A 19,092-nucleotide genomic window follows, 5' to 3' on the forward strand; every position below is an offset into this window, starting at 1 on the left:
TCTACAATTCTTTTGTTACATTTTTTAAAAAGTGCCCCACACCTAGCAGAACACATCTGAAATCATGAAGCCTCTAAACAAGACCAAATGCCCAAGTACAGGAATTAATTCACCCAGCGATGCTTTTAGACCACATGCCACTCAAACACAAGCTCGAGCACAAGGAATAAGTGATGTGATCACATATTTTAATGATTGCAGCAGGGTGCATTCGCTCCACCAAGGCTGAGTTTGAGATAACAAAGTTTGCTATTTTTAGATCTCATATCAAAAATATGGGATTAGGCTTAAAATGTGGGAGGAATTCCTTCTGAATGCTGTAAAACTCTTAATCTGAGAAATGCAAATATGACATTTAGGGAAATGGTAAGTAGCCACCTTATGTCAAATAAAAAAAGAGTATCACTGTACAAATCTGCTAGTTCTGAACTATCTAGCTGTAATATTCTTGTTTAACCTTAAGAAAGTGCATACAGACATTTTAATAACGGCTGGAACGTTTTCATTTTTAACCCAAGCAAATGAGCCTGAAAGTCATGTCTCTGTGCAGCCTTTCAGCAAGTCTTATCAGTGCGTTTGTTGCTGAACTCCCGAGAGGAAATTAAGAGATATTAATTACACTGAAATCCCACAAGTCAAGTCTCAACATTTTTAGAAACCGATAAAATTATCCTCCTGGTAATATATAGCAGAAACATAACAACCATGAGCCAGGCATGAGTTCTAATTCTTGTTCAGAATGTTCTTGTCCAGCATGCACAGGAGGGTAGGTGTTTCAACAGCACACACTGCACTGTGCTGAGCCTACCTTCATAAAAAGAAACTAACTCTGTGCTTACCTTTACAACATCGTATCGGGCCACATCTGGGTCTGGCTTGTTTTCATCCTTTAATTTTTTATCTTGAGATTTCTCTGTTCCATTTAACTCTTCCTCTTCCTCCTCTTCTTCCTCCTCATTGTTAGGGACAAAGGGGAATGCAGCCATCCCTTGGTACCATGAGAAAGTCCAATCAAGATATTTCTATAGGGAATGTTGAAGCATATAAAATAAAATTCTCACAAAGAATAACAAAAAGACAAGGACAAAATCTTTTCAGGGATGCTTTTGAATATGGAATACTTTATTGATTCCCATATAATCCCAAGAAAATGTGAACACAATAAAAGGTATTCTAAACATGTACAAGTGGAATTCAGTGCTTTTTCAGGGAAATGATTTTAGCCTGACACACACAGACTTGGAACACCATTATAAAGAATTACCGCGATGTGAATTAAATTCACTACATAGATAACAGAAATTTAGTTTAGCTGGAAAAAAATTAAGATTATAAATAAGTAAGTAAATAAATAAATAAACCAACCACCAAGGCTCTAGGCATTAAACTGAAATTTGGTATTTATTGGCTCTATTCCCATTTCTGAACCTGTGTGGAACTTAGGTCACAAGTAACACAGAAAGATCACGCAAAAATTCATATGATAAAATAAAGATTGCTTGGTGTATTTGTTCATGTTTGCTTCACTTTTGTTTGAACATCCCTCAGCTTAAGCAAATAGAAAGCCCTCTTTTTTTGTTCACAGCTAATGACAGTGTCAGGTACTCTCAAGTTCTATGGAAATAGTCCAACTACGATAATAGTTTCAATTCTTCAGAGGGGATTGCTCCCATAACAGACCTACTTCCCCCAAAATGTTTTAGAATATGAAAGACAGCCAAATCAAATGCTTGCACTGCTTAATAACTGCCATAATTTTCCATTTCCTGCACCCACAATCAGAAACAAATACCACATTAGTCAGAAAAGTAGTGGTAGACTTCAATTGCCAAGTACCAAGGAAGCACAAGCTATTATTAGACACTAAAAAAAACCCAAAAAAACCCCATCACAATAGTAACTAAAGATGGTGGGTGAATGGCATGGTCAGAAGAGGCCTAACTTGAGGGGGTGAAGCCATGAGTCTATCTGGAATACAGTTTGGGACTATAGTCTTCCTTCCACCAAGAGAAGGAAAAGAACTAAGATGAAGTAGATGGATCTTCAAAGGAAACAAAAAGAAAGTTGCTTCCTTCCCATAGCCATTGATGGATGAACAAAACTTTCAGACAGCACGATTTTTATGTGTGCCGATCTTCTGTGCTTATAGTGCAGATAAATCCTATTTGTCTTACAAATCCTGGAGCAGAAGGCCAGGCTTCCAACCCTGTCGCTTTCTCAGAGACCTTTTGAAACTCAGCAAAACAAGACTCTAGGAAGGACTCTATGAGTTAGAGAACATACTGACACAGCATTCAGAGTGCTGCTTCTGACAGCAAGAGTCAGCAAGCCCTGCTTACACAAAACATCACGCCATAAGCTTTGACCTGAAAAATCAGAGCACTGCCAACACTTACAAACCAGAGTAACACCAGAAGAGAGAAAAGTACATTAAGAAGCTGATTCATAGTACTAATTACCTACAATGGGTGGGCAGGCCTCATGTAGCAGAACTTCATTAGGCTCATAGATAGAAGAGCAGCAAAATGTGGAGAAAGCTACCTACTGCTTCATTTCTCTTGCCTCCCACTAGGGATAGCTCTACAGGCCTGGTAGAAGTCACAGGGGGCTTCTACCCCATCTCTTCTATCACCAGCCCCTTTGCAGTCAAACACAAAAGCAGCTCTCAAGGAAGGAACTTGCAACACAGTCCACAGCATGCTCTGCCAATAACAGACTATAACAGCTTCTGTCCAACCAGGAGTACATCTTAATCTGGCTGCTCCAGACTGTCTAGCAGCCTTGAACATCTAAAAGAAGTCTTAATCTTCTAACAGGTGAAAAGCATCAATGAGAAAATAAACACATGAAAAGGCAAAATTATGTATGTATCAGTGTTACAAAAACACATGGGAACAGCAGAAAATGGACAATGAGAGAAAAAGAAAAGAGCATTATTATGAGGGATAAGGGAAAGTGTGGAGAATATTTAATCTGTTAAGAAGCAGAAAAACTATTAAATAAGAAACAACATAAAAGGCCATATTAAAAAAAAAAAAACTCGGCACACACATTAATAGTGGCCTGATCCAGATTGCAAAGATACCAAAAGAAGAAGAAACTTAGCATCATGCACTGAATTTAATCATAGGACAGAGCTAATTCAAACAGGAGGGAAAAAAGATACCTGAATCTCTCAAACTGGGATAACACACTCCATGATCTGTCTCAAAGCACAGCAATGGCACTCTATTCACCATTAAGCTAACACATCCAGTAAACCTTTGTTCAAGCTACTTACCATGTCTTCTCATTCTGATTCCTGTAAACAGCTCAGCATGAAATCAAACCCAAGCTCTTAGTGATTATTTTACCTCATCATCAAGTGACACCAGCAGAGCCCGGAGAGCACCAACAGATGCTGCCATGACATTATCCACTGCATCATCCAGGGAGAAGCGCAGCAAGAAGAGAAAGCCAGCATCAAGCAGCAGACGCAGAACGCTACCCTTCAGTGAGGAAGCAAACTCTCCAGCCCTGGCCTGGAAAGTGTGCCAAACAGAGCCAGGGTTAAGGCTGTCTCATCTCAGCTGGATACATCTCTGGGCTGTCACATCTCAACATTCTGCATCTTTGCCTCCTTCCACTTCGACTGTAAAGCTGCTAAGCTGTGTGGAGGTTATTCTTCCTCTTATTTTATCCTCCATTCATTCTACAGAGGCACACAGCTACAGTTCCTTAATGCAAGAAACCCTTCTTACTAAAGTCTAAGCCCATCTTTTGACTTCATCCTGTTCTGCCCCATCACCCTTCTCAAAACCACCATGTTTCTTCTTCTCTGCCGCCAGTGCCATTAGGGGGAATGTTAGCACTTCCCCCAAAAGTTAGGTGGAAATGTGCACAGAAGCATTCATTTTGCTTTCTGCTCTTGGCACATTGCTCTGTGAGTAGGCTTAGTTCTTTCTCACCTCCTACAGAAAATGCACATCATGAAGCTGGCTCAGACAACAGGAGTGAAAGGGTCAATGCCAAGAATAGGTTTGTCACAAAAGTAACGTTAAAAAAAACCCAATTGCATCCAAATTAACAAGAGAACTGAAATCACACCACTGCTGTTGAACAGCACTTGAAACAACTTGTTGGAAGAACAACACTCTGGAACCATCCAGAGAAACCTGCATCTCTGTTATATCCCAACATTTAGCTTATCTAGCAGTGAGGATCCTCAGTGAAGCAGAATGCCCTGTTGGTGACTTTGCTCATCTTCACTGAACAGCAAAAAACAATCAACTAGTATCAGAGAATCTGGACCCTGACTCACCAGAAACTTGAATTATGGGGAGGAATTCCATAAAGTGACTTACCCTTTGAACAATACGACCTAAGACCTGCAGAGCCAGTGTCCTCTGTTGTGTAACTTGGCTGCGAGACAAATGAAAGAGCTCTTGCAGAGAATAACCAGCCCTCTAAACGGCAGGGGGAAACAAAACAAAGAAACCGAAAAACACCCATCAGCTACAGGTAAAAACAGGCCCCTTAAAATAAGATTAACTGTAACATACTGCGTTAACAGAAGATAAAGTGCAAGCCAAGGTTGTTTGCCACTTTGTGGCAATTGCAAAAGAGATTCTAATCTTAGATGTCACAGGAGAAAATTGAACTTCTTAAGGAAAGAAAGTACGTGCACCTTTTTCCAACACCACAGAACTTCAACAGCATTAAAGAGAAAAAACATCAACAGTTTTCTGGAAGTAATGCAGTTAATGCATGCAGACACAACTTGTCTTCAGGAGTTTGTTTCTCAAGAAAAATGCACTTTTCAAAGGGGTTTTTTTGTCACTAAAAAGCTTGACACAAAAGGAATCTACCAATCAAACACAGGAAACAGAAATGTGTGTACCTTTTCTATTACATTACACCCACCTACCTCTGCCTCTTCTCCATGGTGGTGCAAACCTAGATGTGTTGGCAAATCAGCATCTGCGGGAATCAATTCTCCTTTTAAACTGAATCGAGCTTGCATTCCCTACAGCAAAAGGGTGGAGGGAGAAAACTATTATTTCTATTGCTGTCCACTCCATTCATCCCTTAAAATAACACTTTTTACATCACCTGCTGGAAGATGGCAGCTCAAAAACTCCTCAGGCCTCAAATTCTTAAAAAAAAAAAGCACTCCTATCTTTCCTTTTTTCTCAGTTTTACCTGTTTCATCCCAGATTACAATGGCTAGACTCTCACTTCCTAGCTCTCTTGAGTGCTACGGACTGAACTGATCATGTATCATCCCATCCTGTGAAAGAAAATGGGGAATCTTTTAACCTGATGAAATCCTACAGACTGAGTAGCCAGAGGACTCATTTTTGAAGCCTTCAAAAGTGTTACTGCTGAGAAGCATAATCCAGACACTAACACGCAAAGTATCAGTTTTTGCTTTCCAACCTTTTTGGTTTTCTTCTGCCGAGGTGAGGGCAAATCTTTCATCCATTCCAGCTTCTCAAACTCTACATTGTCCATGTGAATCCACTCCTTCCTGGGCTTCACAGGCAGATCATCATCTTTTTGTGGGGAGAAAGAAATGTCAGTGCTACCTTCCAAGGCAGTGATGAAGGAAATACTACTTCTTCTTTGCCAAGCTACTTGGCTTAAAGACTCAAATACAAGATTATGTAAAATAAAAAGAAAACAATTTTCAAACTGACTGTTGTCTGATGCATGAACATCAAAGGTTTAAAGCTATTTTCATCTTTCATGAGAGCAGGAAGAGGAAGTAAACAGCACTGTAATGAAATTCACAGACAAGGCTAATTTAGGAGAAGTTGAACAGAAGTCAGGACACAAATAAGGCAAAATTATCAGAACTAGTGCAGAAAAAACATCAGCCCTACTTTTGAAAAAGCAAACTAATATCATCCAAGGAAGAGAGTGTTAGGGGGGTCATGAAATGATTGAAAAGTATTAACACAAAGTCCCAGCAAATTATCGGAAGCCAGTATGATTTCAGCCTAGATACACTGAAGGCAACACAATATTTGTGCTTTGGTTGCATTTGTGATGCTACTCTTTAGTTTCCCTACCTAAAGGCTTGAGAAGATCAGCTTGGGAAGAGAAGATCAAAACAGCTGAAAATTTGCACAGCTTTCCAGAGACAGCTCAGTGGGAAAACTGGACAGCTCAACAAGAATTTCAAAGGTGCAAGTAATACAGGAAGAAATTACTAATTTAACTTTATAAAGAGCTTCGACTACAAGAATTTGAAAAACAAGACATTTGTGCCTGACATCACGAGAGTTGCCCTAGGAAAGAGACAAATCAGCACGTAGAAGAATCTCACAAGTGAAGAGACTGAAGAAATATAACCAGGAAAGGTAAGGCTTTGCTACTAGGATACTACCCCAAACCAGAATGAGATGAGCTAAGAAGTCTTTGCTATCTCAAAAAAAACCACATGTAAGGACAATAACAGGCAGTCTTACAACATAAAAAGCATTAGCATCACTCCTGCTGGAGCAGCCCAGAACTCATCTGCATTGCAGCTATTAATCCTGGTACTCTGGTCTTCTCTTGCAAGGAACAACGAGTCCCACTGAGATGCTCTCCTTTCATCAGATCTTTTCCTGCTGATAACTGGCCTGAAACCTAACCTTTTACTTTCCTCCAATCAGCAGATAAACTTTCAAGAAGGGCACTCATCCTCTCCAGAATAAAGCTTCACCCTTATGATCAATGTGGTATTGAATCAGGCAAGGAACCAAGCACAGAGTTATCTTGCTCAGCCAGAAAGCTGTTCTGCAGAATTTCAGCCAAAGGCTCAGCATGCATTTTAATTGAAGAGAAGGAAAAAGCATCTGAAATGTACAAAAGTGGAATGTTTGTGGGTGGTAGATGCAACACGAGAGGAAATAAAATCAGCAGAAAAACAAAATATATCGACATTTGTAATTTAACAAAATGTTTTCTCTATTAATCACTAAATTGATAGGGTTGAGCTAATCACTCTGTGAATAAGATTATGCATGTTACTACCAGCCCTTAGTACTATGATCTTGTCAACAAGAAAAGATGGATATGTATTTCAAGACATCAGCAGTCTGTTACTGAGAAAACCCTTTAGAGAAGCACAAGCTGGCAGTGTGAATGCAACATTCACACTGAACTTTTTCAGACTTGGGCTACATTAAAGGCTACCACCCAACCTCTTCACTTTTTGCTTTGCTTCCCCTTTTCTCTCAGTGACAGAATTTACTTTTCCATTTGATAAGGTTACAAGTTGCTGGATAAATGCTTCACCATCTTGTTTCTAATAAACAGTAGCCTTTTATCTCATTAGAGAGGGAGGTCTGACTTTCGAGCAATCCTATTGCTTTGTGTCATCACTGGAAATTCAGCGTGACCATTTCTGCTGGGCTATTCATGATTGGTTTACCTCTGAGTATAAACAGATGCTGAAATCCCAACAGTAAGCGCTAATGTTAAATTCATTTTTACATCTCCTGTTGGCCAGGATGGGCTGCAGGCATAAACTAAAGTACTGGAAAAGCTTCCCTTGGTTTTTTAACTGTGTTTCAGCTCACCCTTTCTTTGTTGTTTCAAATATCCTGGGAGAACTCCTCTTTTTTCCTGTGCTGTCTTCTATAGGAGGCAAAAGATGTCAGCACACAACGTTCTAAACACGGAGCTATTCTCAAGAGCATTGCTATTATTACCATTACAGGCTGAACAACATGTTTCTATTGCTCCCAGGAGAGGAAGAGATGTCACTTGACCTGGTGCTACTTGTGCACTCACTTGTTCTGGGACTAAAAAGAACTGAAAATAGTCCTTTTGACTAAGATGGATCTGTGGAAAAGTAAAACTAGGGGAGAAACTGCAAAAGGACTGTTCAGTGAAGTGTCTTCCTCAAAAAGAGGCTGAGCTTTACTTCTTCTGCACGTGTACACACAACATACACTGACAGACTCATCCCTCTCAGCAAAAAAACGGTAAATGCTTGTAATCTCTTGCAAACATCAAGCTGAAATCCCAAAATGATTCAGAGACTTCTTTAATCAGTCTGCAGGTTATACTGGAATACAAACAATGCATTAAAAGAGAGAAACAAGAGATGAAGGAAGGCAAAAATTGACATGAAATTGGGGGAGAAGTATGTCAGGAACAAAAGTGGGAGGAAAATGACAATAAGAGCTTAAAAATCACAACAGAGAAAAAGAAATTGCTAAAGAAAAAATGCAGTGAGAAAAGCAACAATAAGAGCAGAAGCCTAAAGGGAAAACTCTTCCTTTCTCTGCCATGAGAATGTATGGGGTTGGTTACTCTAGTTGCTGGAGATAAAGCAGCTTTCTCCTCATACAGACAAATATTGAGCATTAAAGGGTTCTGTCATAAGAGGCAACCGCTCCATAGCACTCCACAAGAAGCAGGACATTCTACATCTTGATACTTCCCCCTCCATCCAAAGCACAAAGAAAATAACTCTACCTGTGAAAATCACTGTGTGGCTTCTGAGATACAAGATACAGAGTAGGGCCTTCAGGAGCAGTGTCATGCTAAGACATACATGCTCTATGTGAGCAATTTCCCTAACAGGAGAGTGATTGTCATCTCTGTGCTATCCTGTGAACAAATCACCCACCCAACACTCTCTTGTCCCCAGCCAGTACCAGTTAGAACAAATTATCCAGGCACCAGCTGAATCTCATTACTACACTCTTCTGTTTTCCTGTTCACAGGACTGAACAGAAGAGCAATGACACCTAGTTTAACACACATTTTCCCTTCAGAGGCCTCAGAACAAATTTCAAAAAGCAAGACCTCCCAATGAACAGCTCACTTCCTTTACATAGTGTATCACCTTTCTAATCTGTGGAGCCCATCTAGAGATGTTCTTTTCTGAACTCAAAATACATATTTTTTAATTATCATGATAGAATTCAGATTAGGATGACTACAAAGTAGCACAACCATCAATGTGGACTGATGTAAATACCATACAAATATTTCTGTTCAGACAATTAACAATATGCACTTTGTTTCTTACCTGTAATTTCTACCTTCATATTTTCTTCCTTCCTCACAGGTTCCAGACCTGACTCCTGCATGGAAAGAGATGATCTTACACCATGCTGAGCCACAGGCAGAGATTCCATAAACTCCTCCGGTCTGTTCAGTTCCATTTTTAATTCCTTTTTCTGGCCTTCATTGTTACCACGCTGTGATTTCAAGAAAGCAACCAAACTGGGATCTGCAAGTATTGACAAAGAGACAGACAGATATGTGACAGAAAGTCTCAAAATAGTTCATATGCCTATATCTCCTGCTATTTATGTTTCAGTCTTCTCCACATGTCTCTTTCTCCTACCAACTGTCACTTCTCTTCAAACTGAGGCACTTCACTGCTTTATGACCTCTTAGGCACATCAGCTGGGTGCAACTGACTGGTGAGGAGACACCAGAGAAAGAACTGACAAATGTCTTTCAGGGTAAAGCAACCACAAAAATTCTGTTTTCCCAGTTTACAAATAAAGATAATTGCTTCTTTTCCCCTCACTGCCACTCAAATGGCACATCCAAACAAGACTATTAACTGTGGAGAGAATTCTGGTCTGTGTCCCTATCTGTGGACCACTCAGTGGCATCAATCTGAACACTAGGAGAACACACAGGACAGAGACCACAAAAAGAATTACCTAGTCTTTATTGAACTGCAGTAGAACCACAAGTCATAGCTCAGATATTATGTTACAAGGTGACCTTTGTTTGTTCTGAACTGACTCCCCATTCCAATTATGGTCTGACAACACCCAGAAAAAAGACATAGCCATTCTCTTCATGCTTTGAAGAGAAACATTTGGGAGGTAGATGTATTTTGAAGGATAGATTATATTCATATGGCTCTAAGATCATCATTTTACTTTCAGATTTGCTACAGATATCCCACATCATTTTGGATGGAGTGCGCTGTCTCTGAATACTCTTCATCTAGAATATGGTGTTGGGATGCTTATGCCAGAGGTGAACAGTAAGAGCTTGTGCACTGTGCCTCAATCAGGTACAGAAATACTCCAGTAAGCCGTGTCAGAGATATATAAAGTAAAAGAACATAACACCTACAGTGGTTATTTATTCTTTGAGGACAAAGGACAAGTAGTTGAAAAATGCTCTGTACCTGAGATAAGTCATCTCAAAAATTACTTCCATGTCTCTGAAACATCTATCCCACACTTATGATTGCTGCATGCTCTCCTCAATGATGCAGTTTAAACTGTCCTTGGTGAAGGACAGGCATTTAGCCCAGTCTCATTAAAGTATTCCTATTTTTTCTGAATGCAAGCAGAGCTCTCACTTTCTCACACTTCACTGTACACAGCAAGGAAAGACTGTATTCATTATTTCATCATTTCACACAGTGACAAAAAAGTCACTGATGTCAATCTGTGTATGGTATGTCAGAAACTAAGTCTACTTTTGTCCAGTCTCCATGAACAAGACCAGAACAGTACCAACAACAAGATGCTGCCCAGCACAGAACTGTGTACCCATTCTCATACTTCACACCATGGAGTATCATCTGCTTCATAACTAAGCAGTTAATTCAGGGACCGGACAGTATTTAACACCCATAAATCATTCACACTCCTGAATATGGAGAAAAAGTCTCCTTAATTCACAGCTCTATGCCTGTCCGGTTCCTAAATCCATCTGTAAGTCAGCAATTTAGTTTAGGAGTTGCTTCATCATGTATAATTCTCTAGTCACAGATATTCTGGGAATTCCAAAATTACTCCCAGTTTCTTTAAGGCCTCAAAAGACTAAAATATCTACAATTTTAATCTATAAGGTATATAAAAATACGTTGCTTCAGAAAATATTGTTCAAAACTACTTAAAATGCACCCCCTCCTTTTTAAATTCCTTAAGTATTCCCTTCACTAATATCCCAAAGGACGGAGTGGTGGAGACAAGGAGCAAAGATCACAAATCAGTCACAAGAAGCAAGTGCATAAACAGGGTATTTTTCATACACATGCCATTGTTATAAGCCGTGAAGCCAAATAAAATACTCGGGTCTCTGAAGGATGTACCTAAACAATCAGGCTGCAATTATTTTGTGTAGTTCTTTGCCACCTTTCCAATTATACCCATGCTGCTTGCAATGAAGTCAAGATCATTAATACGATCTTTAAAGCTGAACCCACAAGAGATTTATGCATCTAAAATGCCTCTCACAGCTAAATTTGATGCTAGAGAACCTGAAATCATGAGAACTTAAAAAAATCCTTGTCTGCCACCTACATCTGTACATCTGCTCTTCCTGAGCATATAAATTCATCAAACCAACACCAACAAGTGTTGCAGTACCCCAGATCACACAAAGTCTTATCAAACATACCACATTCAGTGTTCTCCTCTACCTTGTCATCAGCTGCCAGTGACAGGCATTCCCAGAGCACCACTGTGGACAGGGCTCCAAACCAGAGACCAGACTCCTGCCAGAATATGCCTGCACCCAACAGCCTGATAATTAAAACACTTCTTCAAAAAGTCAAGGCTAATTGCAAGGTTTTCTGCTCTACCAAGTATAGGTTTAAACTGAAATCTCCCACATGCCCATATGTTCTCCTTAACTGGGTACTGAGAGTTCTGGCTTGAGTTTTAGGTATTTTGGAGGGGAAGACCAAAGGTTCTCTCTCACCTCAGCACTGCTATGACACCGCTTTCTTATCAGCTTCAGAGAATCACATTTTAGGACCTTAAACATTTATGTGCAACCATGTATTTGGAGTGCAAGGCATTAAGTGCACGGATCATCTTAACCCACAGCACAGAGGGGTGACGAGAAAGACTTAAGCCAAACCAACCCTCACCAAGAAATAAACAGTCTTCAGTTCCTCCATAGTTAGGTCTTACTCATAAGCTACTGACACGACATGGAAGTAAGATTATCCACACATGGATATTCCAAGCAGGAATTCCAAGCTCCCATCGTTGCCCCATGAATTTGCTAAGACTTCAGGACACCTACACATCCAATAAATTGCCTCATCTCTAGAGCTGACCCTGGGAAGCACATACCCAGCTGAGCCAGAAGCTTTGCCTGCTCCTGCAGGATCTCTTCCTCAGACATGGACTGCAGCTTCTCCAAGTTCTCTTTGTGAATAGCTTGAGCTTCCTGCTCACTCTTTTGGCTTCCAAGACCCTCTCCCGTTATGAGACAAGGACGCTGAGAGGTCAAAAAGTCACCATCTTTATCTATAAGAAGCAGCAGAAAAACCAGTTAGTAATTTATGTCTACAGCATCACAAATAAATCTCAATTCTGTCATTAACAGGCTTGAATAATTTCTCCTTTAATTTTTTTTCCTTGGTAGTAAAGTTAGAATAGGAGTAAAGAAGTTTAGTTTAGCTTCAAACAAAACTAAAACATTTGTGCTTTAATCCCATGTCACAACAAATATGTTGACATAACTTCCAGCTTGTTTCTTAGGGAGCTTGAGGAGGGATGGCAGGGGAAAGGAATTATGTTTCTTTAATGCAAAGCAACAGCAAGAAAATGTAAAGTGGAGCATAATTCACAACTGATGCATCAGAGCATTCTTCCAAGCTAGTGAATATTAGATTATTTCTCTGCCCAAGAATGCCTGAACCCACATCTCTATGTCAGCTCAACCATGACCTAGTAAATATCTGCTGAGTAAGACAGAAAATTAAAATTATTAGGTAAACCAGCTTCCAGAGTGATACAGGATCAATTCTCAACACAGGCATGTTTACCTCTAACAATGTCCTGTACTCACCTTTAAGGGTTATACACATTAGAAGTTACAGCAAGGGGCGTTTTTCACACCCTGAACAAAACTGAGTCCCCTTTACCATCTGACCTAAACCCATTTTAAATGTCCATATCGTTTAACCATAGTGCCAGCTAACATGCTCCCTTGGTCACCGTGACACCGTCCAGCTCTCCTGTAACCCACTAGACAAGGATTTGTGGCTTTACTGCTTATGTTTTATTCATATGCTCCATATATTGACTTGGAACATCCCTATGCCCCTAAAACAGCCAGCCCTGAAAGCATCAAATCCCTGTTCAAACAGCAGCAATGACTCTCAACATAACACCAGGAAGATTTGATGTCATTTCCACAGCAGTTGTTTTGCATATTGAGCAGAAAGAGGTAAGACAGAGTGACCTGCGCAAAAGCTTCAGTAAGCTTCCCACCACCAGCAACTAAACTAAGGGTTACCTAGGACAAACGTTGTTACAACAAGAAATTAAGCTCCCCCTCTTCTCTTGCTTCTAGTGATCCTGCCACAACAGTCTGGCTGAAGGGGCCAAGCCATTTTGTAATCTCTCTGTCGTGCTACTACATTTCAGAAGCATTCATGTTCAAGAGGATCACAGCTATAAGGCTTCTCTATTTCCCTTTCAGCTTTCTTAGACAGAATTACACATGCCCAATGTAATAGGACATAAAGTAAGCACAGTATAGTGACCTGGATGGTGGATTTGTGCATGCACAGCACAGCACAGCTGGCAGTTCTCTTACCAATTCTCTGACAGAGAGCAGGGCTGACACAAACTTAAGACAAATGGTGATAATCTTCAAATGACATCTGGCCTCTATTTCAATGTGAAAATATTGTGTCAGGGTAAAACCCAGACACAGGGTGGTCCTAAGAAAATTGGACTGCCCAAGACAACACAAATTAAAAATAAAAAGCCTGGAAATGCTGGTAACAGTGGAACTGGCTTCATCTTGCCTTGTCACGTTGCTGTCAGACAAGTAACTGCTGGAGGTAGCACTGACTCATCAGCACTGCCTCACAGCACTCCTTATGGAGCAAAGCCACAGTCTCATGGCAGCAGATCTGGTGACAGAAAACTGAGCTTTCAAACATTTAAGTAGGAGTGAGAACCCACATCACAGTGGTCTCAAACGCTTTCAACACAGAACCACCCTCTTCCTAAAATTGTGGAAATCAGTGATGAAACAAGAAAAACTTTACATATAACAAACAGAAGGGAAAAGGAGGACAAGAACCTTGAAAAATAAATCTATTTCCCTGTGTGAAGCAAAAAGGAAATCAGTGAGAAAGCTAACCCAATTTTCAGAATGCATCTTGGAATTTTCTCTTTAGAATTTTTAGTTGCATCTCAGACCATTTCAAATCATTGCCACAATACAGACATTCCAACTGACCTTGAGATTCCTAAACTGAGGACAACAGTGCTACCCTAATTTAAAAATATGGAGCACTGATGTTATGGTTACTAAGGCTATGTAAATATGGTCGGCGGGATAGGCAGAACCTTCTCCACTTACCTCTCCTGCTGCTGGGGAGAGGTGGCTCTTCCACGGATCTCTCAGGATCCAAGGCATCCGGAGCAGCTGATTTTACTTGCACGCACTCGGCAGCAGAGGGAGCCGTCGCTGCCTTTTCAGCAGTTCTTTTCGCTGCCATCTTTTGTGCAAAGATGCTTTTTCTTCCAGCTCCCAGCTGCACCTACAAACAGGGAAGCCATGGGTCCACTTTCCTCTCCAGAGTCTCTCTGCACACCTGCCACTAACAAATGTATTGATCTGATCCTAAAGACACCCTCAGACCAGACTTTGGGACATGATACAGGGAGGCTGCTGACCTTTTCTGTGCATGTGTGACTCTTTTTTAACATACAGTTTACTGCTATGACAGAGAGACAAAAACATGGATGTTTTTGGCACCTAGAGAAGGAAGATGATTAATTGTAAGTGAACTCAAGCAAGGCAAATACACCCAAAATGTTGCCAAACACAACAATTCCAGCCTTCCTGCTGTGTGGAAGCTCTGCATAGCTGAAAACCTTGGATTTCTGAGTATAAATGGGGCTGTACTTCACTGTGCTCACCACATGCTTGGAACAGACTTCTTATAAGATGATTAGTGAGCAGCAGGGTGAAGAGATTTACACAGTAAGAAGTGGGCAAGTGGTGCTAAAATAATCCTGGCTAAATTATTGTGTTGCCTGCCTAGGTGATGGAAGGGCATGGCTCTGAACAGCCTTGCACAGGGGATACACAAGAAATCCAAAGGAGACTAAGCTAAAAATCGCTTGCATGTCCCCAGTCCAGAGAAGCAACTTAAAAGGCAGTCTGAACATTTGGTAGCTGCTTTATGCACTTCTGCATCAGATAAACAAAACTGGTAGTTTAAAACTTTCAAAAAAGCTGTCCTTCAAAATAAGCTACCTCCTCAAAGCAACCACAGCTGTCAATCACATATCAGTTCCCAGCATCTGACTCCCACCCAGCTAGCAGTCCTTGCTACTACAGCAGCAACTGATAATAGCAACCACAGCTTCCAGTTTTACAGCCTCAGAAAAAAATTATGTCAAAATCAAAAAAGCTGCAGAAGACAACCTGAGTGACCATACTCAAATGTCAAGCCAGGAGAAATCAGGTGCAACTTCGATAAGAACCTGCTGGACAAATTAACAGAGATTGCTCCTCAGGGAAAAACAAGCAGAACAGGAGCAATTATTACAGCACTGCAGATTTGATTCACCTTAGTGAAGTCAGCTGAAGGAGGCTAAACCAAGAAGACTCCAATGTTACTTAACTGCAAGGTATGGAGTACCTACTTGATGGCAGCTTGGTAGAAGAATTCTCTCCTACATGCAGGTGGCAATGCCAGAAATACATTAAGCTAGTTCATAATCTCCAGCATACCAAGTTGTTGGGGTCCCACTGCAACACCAAGTTGGTTTTTTTGAGCCCTACCAAGCCCCATTAAGCATTAGGCTTTACTGGGAGAAAGTTTAATTGTTAATGAAGGTAGCATAAAACATCTGCTCCTAATCTTACCTCGCTTTTTATCTCAGAGCGGTGAAATGTCCTTGGAAATGGGTCTCCTGTGGGCACTGGCATGGTCACTGCTATTGCACTTGTGTCTCGTTCCTGAAGAAAAAAATTCAAACCCTGTAAAACCATTGCAACAGCCAGACATGTTTGTATCATTTAGCTGAAAGCAGACTCAAAATCTCTCAGCTCTGCAGCTCACATCGTCAGCAGGCTCAGAACACCTTGCACTTTTTTAGAGACAAAGTAAGGCTATTTTCCAAAAGACTGGGCTGCCAAACTCTACACATCACTCAAAGATTCAGATAAAGGAAAACCTAGGCCAGTGCAAAGCAATGAGAACATCCCCATTAGAGTCCCGAAATTCACCCAAATCTACACTATAGCACATGCTTGCACACAAGCAGTGTGACCAGTAGACAGCTGGGGCTGGAGAGCAGATCTGAATCTATATTTAACTGAGAGCAAAAATACACCCAAAGAGCTTTTTTCTTTCAAGGTGCTCCAGGACACTGGTCTATGGTGCTGCTTCATTACACTGTAGAAATAAAAAGCAGCAACAGAGCCCTTCATCCCTGCTTAGTTCACAGCATTCAAAAAAACAAACACTAGATCATCACACAAAAAACAGGCATACAATAATTTTGCTGAAAACTGCTGTAATGTGTCGATCATGACTCTCCAATCTTTCCTCTGGATCTTCATCCTCGAAGTGGACATTAGCACTTTTGATCTTGGACTTTTTTGGAGGAGCTGGAGTTAGAGGTGGGAGAGTATCAGGAAAACCTGAGGAGGGGAAGCAACAAGAAGAAAAACAAAGCAGTCAAGTTACTGCTGTATAACCACTGTGCAACAGGTACCAGACCAAGGCTTCCTAACAGCACCTTTTATTCCTCTGATGAGAAACAAAGATGAGGAAGCAATAAGACAATTAAGAGTCCCCATCTCTTAACTTGAAGTGTGTAGTGGAGAGAAACATGCTTGAAGATTTTATTATTTATGTACTGGCACAAGGTCTTTCCAAAGAGCTCCATAAGCAGGAAAGGATAATGAGGTCTGACTGCAAATATTAAGGGAAGAAGCAAGGCTGTACAGAAACAAATACCATCCTTGCAGGTTGTGTTGAGGCGTAGAAAAGCACATTTCCACTGCAAACTGTTAAAAGTGAGGGATTTGTATGATCACGAACAAACATGTTTCCACCTACTATGAACAGATCATATTTCCTCTACCTGGAACAAAGTACTGCAAGATTTACATTATTGCTTTTAAAAAACACCTTGTGCTTCTGAGATAAAGCACGTGACAGAAGTGTTATAGCTACTACTGATGGAGAAAACAAAAGCAAGCCAGATCTGCTGGCTGAAAACTGGAGCTGCTAGGAGAGGTAAATCTCAAAGACACTGAGGACAAGGTCTGGATAGACAGCAAAATAAGCAATGTCCAAACAGTACAAATTACAGAAAACACCTCCTGCTGGCAAGGTACCACAGCTTATAAATATGGACTAAGGCAACAAAGGTGGTTCTGTTGGATGCTACTAAGATTGGACAAGCTAATTTTCCAAGGCTAAGGAATAAATAATACTGCAAGAAGGGCACAAATACAAGGGAAAAGTAGCATTGGATCGAAAGGGAGGTGAAAGGCAAGCAGTGAGGAACAGTGAAAGGAGCAGAGAATCCTAGTAGTTCAAAGAAACAAACAAATTTACCATCCAACATGACTACATCTTTGCTGTCCTGTAGCGGGGGTCTCTCAGCATCTGTGCTCCCTTCCTTCCCTTTCCTCTTGTCTGCTTTCTTCACAATCTTCACTGCAGGAGAAGCTCTGGCTGCCAGGAACTGGTTTTGAAAGAGCAGCAGGTCTGCCTCAGACTCCCCAGGCTTTGGTCTCGACAACATCCTGCCTTCTTGCTCTTGCAGCCCAGCCACACGTGCTTTTCACATAGAACCCAAACACATAGAAAACTGGTAACAGAACCGGATTTCCTGGAGATAGAATGGGGACAGCATGGGAAAATTATGCATTCTTGTCCCACTCTTATGTTTCTGTACATACTACAGATCCCCAACTTCAGGATCACCCAAAGACACATCCACTTGAACTGGAGTCCCACACGAACAAAACCTTGTTCTTCATCGCTGAACAACAGACTACTAGACAAGCCTACACGAGGTCTGTCAGCCAGCTAGGAGCAGAATGGCATCCAGCCAGCAAACAGCCAGACAAAAAGTGCATCACTGCCAGAATGCCAACAACATGGCCTTGGATTTGCAAAGTCAGAATAACATCTTGTCCAAGACAATAGATTTGACTTGCTCAATTATCAAAGCCAATCAAGAATCTCTGAGCCACAGTATCACATAAACCTCCCCCTCCAGCATACCACCTTCTCCAGATCCCAGCATTAACCTCCCTGGCAGGATGCAAGACCAGTCCACATAGATTTGGACAATGCACTCGCTGACTCTATTTGCTCTCCTTCTCACTCAGATCTCCCAAGTGAAAAATGTCTTTCTTCCTGATGTGGACCTCCTGCTTCAGTTCTCTTTCACTGCCCTCTAACTGGCAGAAGCTGGGCTATTTCCAAGCATCTTCATTCACTGCCCAGGCCAGTTTGGAGTTGAAAAACAAGGGTGAGATTTATACAGACTTTTACCTCTCTGCACATGACACTCACCAGGAAGGCAACTAGTCCACCTCCCATCTACCAGGCACGAAAATATTTGTGGCTCTTACTCCCCACCTCTGATTCCCAGAGCCTGGGACCAGCAATCCATTTCTCACAGGCAGCAAGTAAAGTGTTTGCAAATACATTTCATTGTACTCCTAGCAAAAGCACACACCTACTTGCTGTTTATTTATGGAGCTTGCTGCCACAACGGGGCTCCCACAGCCAGACTTCACTTGCTTGCTCTCTCTTTGAGATCCATAACAAGTGGAACACGCATCCCAAGCCAAGTGTTCCATGTCCTGTCATCACAGGCTTCAAAGCCCAAAAGAGGAGGATGCCAGAGTTAACAGGCACAAAACACACAGTTGGAAGCAAAGGCTGCTGCTAAGCTTTCTGCAAGAAGCCTCCTCCACACAGACCTCTACATAAACTTCTCCAAGTCTCTCCCTATCAAAACACTTAATCAAGGAATACAGCGCGTCTTGAAACTGCCTTTGTTTCTCTGGGAAACTGGCAGCACAAGAACACAACTAAGCAGCCATTCTTCACGAGGTTGGGTGCTCCTCCAGGAAGCCTTTCCTCAAAGCCTTTGCTTCAACACACATGGG

At 41.2% G+C, this 19,092-nt stretch overlaps 1 protein-coding gene across 2 annotated transcripts in view; it reads right to left on the reverse strand.

The window, feature by feature from the left end:
• The window catches only part of RPAP1 (RNA polymerase II associated protein 1), a 37,415-nt gene extending 18,329 nt beyond the window's left edge, over positions 1–19,086 (reverse strand). The window contains exons 1-11 of one of the 2 annotated variants that reach the window (XM_042038455.1): positions 17,522–19,086; positions 16,448–16,596; positions 15,817–15,909; positions 14,299–14,479; positions 12,048–12,224; positions 9,014–9,217; positions 5,419–5,534; positions 4,907–5,005; positions 4,344–4,445; positions 3,354–3,521; positions 840–1,022 (exon numbers count right to left, since the gene is read on the reverse strand). In XM_042038455.1, coding sequence (XP_041894389.1) covers positions 840–1,022; positions 3,354–3,521; positions 4,344–4,445; positions 4,907–5,005; positions 5,419–5,534; positions 9,014–9,217; positions 12,048–12,224; positions 14,299–14,479; positions 15,817–15,909; positions 16,448–16,596; positions 17,522–17,711 — 1,662 coding nt within the window. In that variant the 5' untranslated portion in view covers positions 17,712–19,086. The remainder of the gene's footprint in view (positions 1–839; positions 1,023–3,353; positions 3,522–4,343; positions 4,446–4,906; positions 5,006–5,418; positions 5,535–9,013; positions 9,218–12,047; positions 12,225–14,298; positions 14,480–15,816; positions 15,910–16,447; positions 16,597–17,521) is intronic. The other variant, XM_042038456.1, reaches the window with a different exon arrangement.
• Between the last annotated feature and the right edge of the window lie 6 nt (positions 19,087–19,092).

The sequence above is a fragment of the Corvus kubaryi genome, unplaced genomic scaffold (assembly GCF_017639235.1).
Source record: "Corvus kubaryi isolate FWS band 111438036 unplaced genomic scaffold, C.kubaryi_AGA036_p1.0 37392, whole genome shotgun sequence".
Taxonomy (NCBI): domain Eukaryota; kingdom Metazoa; phylum Chordata; class Aves; order Passeriformes; family Corvidae; genus Corvus; species Corvus kubaryi.